Source organism: Sinocyclocheilus anshuiensis, unplaced genomic scaffold (assembly GCF_001515605.1).
Source record: "Sinocyclocheilus anshuiensis isolate Anshui unplaced genomic scaffold, SAMN03320099.WGS_v1.1 scaffold42, whole genome shotgun sequence".
Classification (NCBI taxonomy): domain Eukaryota; kingdom Metazoa; phylum Chordata; class Actinopteri; order Cypriniformes; family Cyprinidae; genus Sinocyclocheilus; species Sinocyclocheilus anshuiensis.
In genome coordinates this window covers 678030-688645 of record NW_015546057.1, presented here as the reverse complement: position 1 = coordinate 688645, position 10616 = coordinate 678030, and the positions used below count along the sequence as shown (strand labels likewise).

The window sequence follows — 10616 nt, the reverse complement described above, 5'->3', positions numbered from 1 at the left end:
TTAAAAAGAAGAGCATTTATTTAAAATAGAAAACTTTTCTAACAATATACACTACCGTTCAAAAGTGTGGGGTCAGTACATTTTTATTTTTTATTTTTTGAAAGAAATCAAAACTTTTATTCAGCAGGGATGTGTTAAATTGATAAGAAGTGATAGCAAAGATTTATATTGTTAGAAAAGATTTATATTTTATAAATGCAGTTCTTTTTAACTTTTTATTCATTTTTATTTATCAAAGAATCCTGAAAAAAGTATCACAGTTTCCAAAAAAATATTTGGCAGCACAACAGTTGCCAACATTGATAATTCTAATAATAAATCAGCATATTAGAATGATTTCTGAAGGATCATGTGACACTTTATACTGGAGTAATGACTGATGGAAATTCAGCGCTGCATCACAGAAATAAATTATATTTTAAAGTATATTAAAATAGAAACTATTCTATTTTAACCATATATATATATATATATATATATATATATATATATATACAATCATTATATACATAAGAATATAATAAAAATAATAAAATATCGATATTAATTCATTTCTAATTAATAATTATTCATATTCATTAATAATTAAATCATATCTCATTGTGTAATGATTTATATGATAAATCAATCATTATATAAATAATATCGGTAATAAAATGTGTACATACATATTCAACATGTCATCATATTTTCTGTAATATATATATATTGTTAAATCCTTACACTTAAATAATTAATAATTAAATCATACAGTATTGTGCAATGATTGATATGATAAATGTGTGTGTGTGTGTGTGTGTTGAATCAAAGTGAATGAATACTATTTTAAACCTTTCAAAATTCGTCCTATAGTTAAATACATTTAAAGCACTGTTTGATCATTAAATATAGAGTACAGTAAGCCATGGTGTTTAAATGACTGATGAGGTCAGATGTGTCAGCTGCAGTGTGTGTGCGGTGTGGATTCGTTTGGAGGGCTGCTTGTGATTTTGTTGGGAGTGTGAGTCAGAGAGCCTCACTCAGTATGTACACCATGCACACCAGAAGGCTACATACACTGCTGGCTGACTGGACTGTTTCCATGGTTACCATTACAGGTTTCTGCTCTCTTTGCTACCGCAAAGTCGTCAGTGGAAGTGTACGAGAATGTTTCAGAGAGTGATTTTTGGTGCAGAGGCTTCAAAATAAAGCCTTCGGAACAATTGCGGCACGCATTCGTTTTCAACCGCGAACAATCGCCTCGAGCTCTCTGTGGAAATCTTTCAGTCCTGGCAACCGCCAGTGTCTGGAAATGAAACTGCGATGGCAAATATGATGTAACAGAGCTACAGCTGCTAATTCAAATATGAAAAATCATACTGCGTTCCACCGATTGGCTTTCCACTGAGGATGATGTAACCCTATTGTGTAGTTCAGAGGTTCTGAGGAAAGGCATTTAAAATGCATCAGCCGTCCGCAGCTAAACGCACACCTCTAACAAACGCTCCACTGCAGAAGCCAAGAGGTCACTTCACAAGCTATTACATAGAGATCGTTTTCAGAGTGGGCTCTTTGTCTCTCGGTGGCGTGGAGCGACTGTGTAAAAGCCCAGGGCAACATGGCTGGTAACTGTGTAAGTCAAGCTCTTGAATAAAATATGCCGGCCCAGATGGAAATGCACCATTGGGCGCTGGATTAGACCCGCATGTCTAAAGGACCCAAACAGACTCATTGAAGTCCTGACGCCAGGATTTGAAGCATCAGACCTTCATTTAGGAGGGTGAAGCAAAACACAGAGTTTCTCTATTGTTTCACTTCCCTTGATTTTAAGAGTCCTTCAAATTCAGAGTAGCGTGTTTATATTTTAGACTCGATAAATCAACATTCTACAAATCCAATCTTTTTTGTTTTTTGTCCAGATGAAAGGGTACCAAATAGCTATTGAGTGTCAGCATTATAAAGAAACTAATGTATTATTAAGAACGTAATAAGGCAGTGCTGGAAACACGTTATTGGAGAATGATTGCCTGTCTACTAACACAATAAAGCACTCTGGATACAAAATCATTGCAGTTAGAGCTCTTGTTGATTGCCTTACTTTTACAGGCAAAACCAGTAAATGTCTGCATATGAATGCTATTGCTGCTGTTTTATCATCTAGCGCAACCTTTAGACTTCTTGAGATTGAAATGTCATACGGTTAGGATGCGTATGTGTTGGCAGTTTATGGTGTGGTAGCCAAGCGCCAAGTTATTACGTATAAAACTTATGATAATAAAATATCAAATGGCTACTCACCTAATAAAGAGTAAGTGAAAATTATATATTTGAGTTGAGATTATTTTATAATCTTAACCTTCACTAAGAAAAAATAGTCCACTACAATGTACGAAACAATCAGCCTAGCAACAAGACAAACACTGCAACAATATTACAGTAAAATATAATACTAAAAAGGTCATTTAGGTAGCTGTAGCTGCACAGGTAGCTCTTTCAATCCAAAGCTGCACAATTAACTTATGCTAAAAATGTGAATATTGCAGGAAACTTTTGTGAATCACCATTTCTCCCGGCTCTTTTTTCTAGATAATAAATGACTATAAATTATTATATTTACTATACCATCTCCTCTCACACATACTTTTTCAAGTCAATTATTTTCCAAAAATGATGTTTAAAAATGTTCAGACCTCACAGTCCATCCAAACATATCTTTTTTTTTATTATCAACTATCCAATCACATAATCTCTAGAGGCAAATTCACATGAATTTTTTTGTTGTGCATCAAGGATTTTTTTCAGTAAGTTTGGTTCCATCGTAGTTTGTGTATAAATAAATATCTGCCTTAATTGAGTGCATATGTTTTTTTACTCACATTTTAAGATTTTATGTACATCTTGGTTTTTCCATCCAGCATTTTTTTATGCGCTGTCCCCAAATTTGCATAAAAATATGTGGATGGAAATATGGAACTACAGCATTCACACTATGAATGATAGGAAATATCTGACCCCCGAATGCAGACTGACACATCTGAATCCGGTATTTAAAAAAAGTTAAAAATAAATATGAATAAATTAATAAATAAAAATAAATAAAAAATTGTATAAAATAAAATAAATAATAAACAGTCAGAGAAATAAAATTCTAATATATTATTAAAAATAAATATAAAAAATATTCCAAGTTTTCTCATGTTGCTTTAGAATGTTTTAATGTGAAAATCATAGCGGAAAATGTTTGAGCATTTCAACTCACTAGGAAGAGAAGATGAAAATACTAGCTCATAGGTTGTGGATTGCTGTATTGCATATACGTGTCGTCAGTTGTATCTGAAAACAGATATATTTTTGGTGAACTGAAAACTGTGTGTGCAGTGAAGGAGCATTTCGTAATCTTTCTATCGCTGGTTACCATGGACACTTGCAAAGATCATCATTATGAATAGCAAAGATGAAAAGACAAGGTTTTCCCTCTTTCTCCCCAGTTACAAATACTTTTGGGAAGAAAAGATTGTTTCTCGACGAAAACTGATGCAATCTTTAGACACAAGCAGAATGCGACCATCAGTCAGCCTATTCAACAAGAGAACAAACCAGAATCAATTACTCATTTAAAGAGAGTCAGCCAGACCACAATCTTGATAGTGAAACAGTGAAATAGTCAATAATCAATATAGAAATAAAAAGAGAGCTTATAATAAAATGAAGGTATAATTTTGGTATAATGTAGGTATTAATTTACAACACTGTGTAAGCAATAGATGCATAGATTAAATAAACTGAAAAAAAGCCTACACTGTAAAAAAAAAAAATCTGGCATTTACGGTAAAATACCGGCAGCTGTGGTTGTCAGAACTTCACCGTAAAAAAAATGGTAGCAACATTTTAGGTTTTACAAACTTAACTTAAATTCACAATAAAATACCGTATTTCATTAACTGATGTAATAATGTTAATAAACCAACATATTGAAATACTAATATCTGTTTTGAACCATTGTAATGCACTGATAACCACCAAAAATTGGTGGTGATGAGAAAGTCACATGATGAACCAAAGCTCATCACAAACAGCTTTTCTACGAGCTGAGGAGAGCAATACTTTTATATAGAAGGTGCACACAGTCTCATTCACACAAACACTAAACCCCATCATGGTGACACACATGATACTGAAATAATGCAATAAACATTCATTTAACTAAGTTAAAAAACTAAAAAGAACGTTATTTCAATGAGAAAACATCAAATATGAAGTGTAATGCAGGGAATTCTGGGAGTGTCAATTTACGGTTTGTCACTGTAAATTATACAATGACTTTTTCTTTGTCACGTCCAAAAACCGTATTTTACTGTAAAATTACATTAAATGTAATTACATTTATTCACAGAATATAGTAAACTTACTGTTAACCAGTTAACAGGTTTTTACTGTAGCATGTTTACAGTCTTTTACTGTTAAAATCACAATAATTTTTTTACTTATTTTTGTTTGAACACATAATTAGAGACTCAATACTTGAATTCTGGTTACTTTTCTTCTTTCTTGCTCCACAGAAGAAAGTCCAAATGCAGAGAGAACAGAACAAAATAAATTTTCCCATAGTTTTAAATATATAACGTCTCATTCTGGCAAAGTTCTTCTCGTCTGTCACTGAGAACTGCCTGTCTGTGAAAACATTAGAGAGGTGTGGGGCAGCATCTACAGGCAATGTAGAGAACTACTGATATCAAAACTTGCACTTTGTCACTGTATTGCAGCATTTGGACGACTGATCTGAGAAAGAACATGCTGTACAATTTACAACGCCTCTTCAGTTTTGACACACATGCTGAGATTTAGAATATGACAAACAAGGAAAATACAAAAACAAATTGTAGATATACAGATTGTTCTTATATACAGATATATGCAAATAAGAATGTGTGAAAATAGGTCTTCATGGGTACAGCAATATGAGAGATTAAAATAAAATATTACAATAGTGAATTTTCCTATTGGACGTATGGTTTTGTTCCATTAGGTCTGGCGCTTATTAATTTCACTTTTAGTGTGAACGGGCCTTTAGCTTTACAGCTGCCTAAAATATAACTTTTGAGTTTTTTGTTATTAAAAAACAATAGCAAGCCCAGCCCAGGTGACAAAAAGTAATACAAAAGTAATGTAACTCATTACTTTCCATTACTTTCCATTACTCATTACTTTCCATAAAAAGTAGCTCAATTAGTTACTTTTTTATTTAGTAATGCAATATTGTAATGCATTACTTTTAAAATGAACTTTCCCCAACACTACTGTCAAGAGACTTGTTGTGAGGGAGACGGTCCGAAAAAAAAAAGTTTAGTTACATACTCAAAAAATTCGATCAATATTAATTTATGCTCTATCAACGCAAATCTAAAGTCTCAGGAAAAACTGGAGCTTACCAGACAATTAATGAGACATGACACTTTCAGCGCCACACATCCCACTTTTAAAAACAGAAGTACATGGACAAATTGTATAATATGCACACATTTATTGGGACACACCTCTTAAATATTCAGGAGAATTTAGGTGTTTTAATCAGACACAATGCCAGTGGTGTATAAAATCATGCACGTCTACATTTACAAGCATTTGTGGAAAAAAATGGGTTGTTCTGAAGAGCTCAGTGAATTCAAACATAATAAATACTGTGATAGGATGTCACCTTTGCAATAAGTCAGTTTGTGGAATTTCTCATCTCTGCTATATTCAACAGTATTCATCAGGAAGATCACGCCATTTCTTTCGGAACATGCAACACAACTCCTTGTGCAAGCTCTTGTTCTGTCCAGGCTGGACTATTGCAATGCTCTCTTGGCAGGCCTTCCAGCCACTTCTATCAAACCTCTACAATTAATCCAGAACGCGGCAGCAAGATTATTTTTTAACGAGCCAAAAAGATCACACGTCACACCTCTGTTCATCAATTTGCACTGGCTACCAATAGCTGCTCGCATTAAATTCAAGGCATTAATGTTTGCCTACAAAACCACCACTGGCTCTGCACCCCTTTACCTAAATTCATTACTTCAGATTTATGTGCCCTCTAGAAGCTTGCATTCTGCAAGTGATTGACGCATTATTGTGCTATCCCAAAGAGGCACAAAATCACTTTCACAGACTTTTTCATTAACTGTTCCCTCCTGGTAGAATGACCTGCCCAAATCAATCCGAGCAGTTGAGTCCTTATCCATCTTCAAGAAACTACGGCTAAAAACACATCTTCTCCATCTTTATTTGACCCTCTAACTCTAGCACACTCTATTCTAATTCTATTTTATCTTTGTTGACGTGACCCTCTAACACATGAACTCTCTTCGTTTTCTAACGGCTAGTTTTCTTTAAAAAAGGCCTCTAACACTATAGCTTTCTATCTTCTTTTTCTATTCTATCTACACACTTAAAAACAAAGTTTCCAAAAGGGTTTTTTTACAGCGATGCCATAGAAGAACCAATTTTGGTTCCCCAAAGAACCTTTCAGTGAACAATTTTTAGAAGAACCATTTTTTCTTAGTGTGAAAAACATTTTAATAATCTAAAGAACCTTTTTTCACAGTAAAGAACCTTTCGTGGAATGAGAAGGTTCCATGGATGGTAAAGGTTCTTTGTGGAACCATTGATGCCAATAAATAACCTTTGTTTTTAAGAGTGTACTTGTTATATGTATATGTGTGTGTATATATATATATATATATATATAACAACCTTGCTACGTGTGTGTTAGGCGATACTTGTCATAGCACTTGCACATTTTTGCTCTTTTGTTTACTTTTGATTGCTTCTATTGTCATCATTTGTAAGTCACTTTGGATAAAAGCGTCTGCTAAATGACTAAATGTAACTGTAAGTGATATTATATGAAATTGGAAGCGTTTAGGAACAGCAGAAATTCTGCCACAATGATGAATAAATGCACCTCTTAACAGTCAATACTTAGTCAGCTTTTGTTGGTCCAGCACATCCCATAAATGCTCAATCAGATTGAGATCTGGGAAATTTGGAGGCCATGGTCCAGTTCAGATGCTAGCATGCCCCTTGTAGGCACTTTCGGCGGTAGACAGGGGTCATCATGGGCTCTCGGACTGATCTGCAGCTGCAGAGCCCCGTATGAAGCAAACTGCGACACACTGCATTTTCTGACATCTTTCTATGACGGCCAGCATTAAGCTCTTCAGCAGTTTGAGCTACAGTAGCTCTTCTGTGTGATCAGACAAGGCAGGCTAACCTTCGCTCCTCATGTGCATCAATGATCCGTGACCCTGACATCAGTTCACCGGTTGTCTTTTCTTGCACCACTTTTAGTAAGCACTAATCATTGCATACCAGGGACACACCACAAGACTTGTTTTAGAAATGCTCCGACCCAGTCATCTAGCCATTGCTATTTAATATAGGGTGACCATAAGTGCCATTTTCCCAGGACGCGACCTAGATATTTTAGGCAATATAGAAATCCTGGCAAGGACGCGTTCTGGGAAAATGGCACGTATGGTCACCCTAATTTAATATATGTGACACCCATGGACCACAAAACCAGTCATAAGTAGCATGCATATATTTGTACCCCACGTACGTCTGCAAAGATCACTTGATCTGGAAAGCATCTGCTGTGTACAAACATCTGACAGATGTCTGTAAGATGTCAGTTTTACATACATTCTAGCTCTTAAAGATATCTACTGTAATAGACGTCTCTTTGACATCTAATAGGAAACGTCTGATAGACGTATTGCAGATGAGCAAACGCTCTAAAACATATGTCTTGCAGATGTAAATGCAGACGTCAAATAGATGTCTCCGTGGCCTATCAGCCAACAATACGTTGTATGGGTCAAAATGATCGATTTTTCTTTTATGCCAAAAATCATTAGGATATTAAGTAAAGATCATGTTCCATGAAGATATTTTAAAGATATTCCTACCGTGCATATATCAAAACATCTGATTAGTAATATGCATTGCTAAGGACTTCATTTGGACAACTTTAAAGGCGATTTTCTCAGGGTTTTTTTTTTTTTTTTGCACCCTCAGATTCCAGATTTTCACATAGTTGTAATCTCAGCCAAGTATCGTCCTATCCTAACAAACCATGCATCAATGAAAGTCTTATTTATTCAGCTTTCAGATGAAGTATAAATTCAAAACAATTGACCCTTATGACTGGTTTTGTGTTCCAGGGTCACATATATTCATATTGTATTTTAATTATAATATAGCTTAAGTGTACATGTATCTCTAAAATGTACAAATATGAATTTACATTATGCACAAGTAGAGATTTTGCAGTCAGTGGATGCCGGTTCACGCCATGCATGATACCCCTACAGCGGACCGTTTAAGAGGAACCAAGCGCAGACGAGCTTGTTTCCGGCCGGAGGTGTGAGTGTCGCACCCCATAAGCAGCGAGGACCGACACACGCCATTGTATGAATTTGTGCATTCGCGTCTTTTTCGTTTAGTTTTATTAAGGTTTTATGTGCAGTTAGATTTAACAGTCCCTTGTTACATCATCGACTCCCGTTTTTAAGGACAAAATTTTATTTACAATTAAGGACATGGCATCAGATTCGTGGGCCCAGGCTGTCGATGAACAAGAAGCCGCAGCGGAATCGGTGGGCTTAGACCTCAAACAGGACAATTTTAGAAAGCTGAATAATTGAATCAAACATTTTACGAACCACAGTAACTCACTTAGTCATTTAACAGTCTTACTAGGTCTGTGACCATACAATTTAAAGTTGTTGTTGCAGTAACGCTAACTTACATCTCTTGCTAAGTGTAATTTAAATAATGCAGTAGCTATAATATTAGTGTAGTATTAGAGTTGCTGTACTGATATTTTAGTGATTGTTTTTTTTGTAAAGTCGTATTTCATATATTACTCGTTGTATTTCGTGTGTGTGTGTGTGTGTGTGTGTGTGTGTGTATATATATATATTGAGTCGTTTTCTTTGTATTCGTAACATACTTGGCAATAAAGCTCTTTCTGACTTCTCACAGTCCTGATTTTCACTTTCATTTACAGATAGGCAACTTGCAAATAAATGAAAAAGATGACAAACCGAAAGCTGTAGCGAATGGTGAGAATTAAAACGTTTTAAGTTCGATTTGTGTGTGTGTGTGTGTGTGTGTTGCTGTTGTGGAGTCTTATAATGAATGATGTTGGTATTGTTTTTTTTCTTTTTATTTTTATTAATAAGGGGCAAAGACAGAAGGAGATGGAGAGAAGACGGAGGACGATGATAAAGGTGACGTTTACGGCAGAATCATCACCGTTTCCTTCAGTCTGAGTATGTGTATATTCTCCACATGAGAGGTAACTAAAACTGATCTGAATTGCAGATGACAAGGCAGCACAGTCACTACTGAATAAACTGATCCGCAGTAATCTAGTGAACACGACCAATCAAGTTGAAGTCCTTCAGAGGGATCCGACCTCTCCGCTGTACTCCGTCAAGTCGTTTGAAGAGCTACGATTGTGAGTTTGACAGTGTTTTCCCACTCCTGATTGTATTCCTGCTTTAACAGGGGCCAGACTGGCATGAAATTGTCCTGTGGTTTATTTTTTTCTTGCCAGGAAACCTCAGCTACTGCAAGGAGTGTATGCCATGGGTTTCAACAGGCCCTCCAAAATCCAGGAGACCGCATTGCCCATGATGCTCGCAGAACCGTAAGTTTATATAACCTTTTTTTCCCCCCATTTAAATCTAACTTAATGCAGTGCCAACAGAATTTCTATTTTTTTTTATTTTTTTTTTTTAAATTAGATTACTAGATTAAGATTACTAGAAACTAGATTAAAATGGCTGATTTCGTAGCAGTGATTTCCAGAATTTTGTGGGGAGTTTGCAATATTGTTTTTATAATTAAGAGAGCACATTATGTATAACACACACATTTTTGCGTTTGTCACAATGTTTCTCATCAAATTCTGAAACAACTTTTAAACCATTTTTTTTGTTGTTGCTATTAAAATAGAAAAACTGAAATAGTGCTGAAATAAAAGATGCAAGTTTTAAACAAATCTACTACAGAAACTGAATCAAATGCAAAATAACATGCAACACAGTCTTTATGAATTAATATACAGATCTTAATTAAAGCTAATAAAGTTAGTCAGGAGCAATGTTTTTTTGTTTTGTTTTTTAATAAAAATTAACAAGAAATAGGTATACAGGTGCATCTCAATAAATTAGAATGTCATGGAAAAGTTAATTTATTTCAGTAATTCAACTCAAATTGTGAAACTTGTGTATTAAATAAATTCAATGCACACAGACTGAAGTAGTTTAAGTCTTTGGTTCTTTTAATTGTGATGATTTTGGCTCACATTTAACAAAAACCCACCAATTCACTATCTCAACAAATTAGAATACTTCATAAGACCAATAAAAAAAACATTTTTAGTGAATTGTTGGCCTTCTGGAAAGTATGTTCATTTACTGTACATGTACTCAATACTTGGTAGGGGCTCCTTTTGCTTTAATTACTGCCTCAATTCGGCGTGGCATGGAGGTGATCAGTTTGTGGCACTGCTGAGGTGGTATGGAAGCCAGGTTTCTTTGACAGTGGCCTTCAGCTCATCTGCATTTTTTGGTCTCTTGTTT

General features: G+C 35.0%; 1 protein-coding gene across 5 annotated transcripts in view; it reads left to right on the top strand.

Annotated features, from left to right (window-relative positions):
• The first annotated feature begins 8363 nt into the window (after positions 1-8363).
• LOC107699345 (ATP-dependent RNA helicase DDX19B) overlaps positions 8364-10616 on the top strand; it is a 12866-nt gene continuing 10613 nt past the window's right edge. For 4 of the 5 annotated variants that reach the window (XR_001635454.1, XM_016500577.1, XM_016500576.1 and 1 more), the window contains exons 1-5: positions 8364-8621; positions 9035-9089; positions 9210-9257; positions 9352-9487; positions 9587-9679. Coding sequence is in view for 4 of the 5 variants with exons in the window: in XM_016500577.1 (XP_016356063.1) it covers positions 8565-8621; positions 9035-9089; positions 9210-9257; positions 9352-9487; positions 9587-9679 (389 nt within the window). In the remaining variant the exon portion in view is untranslated. The remainder of the gene's footprint in view (positions 8622-9034; positions 9090-9209; positions 9258-9351; positions 9488-9586; positions 9680-10616) is intronic. The other variant, XM_016500578.1, reaches the window with a different exon arrangement.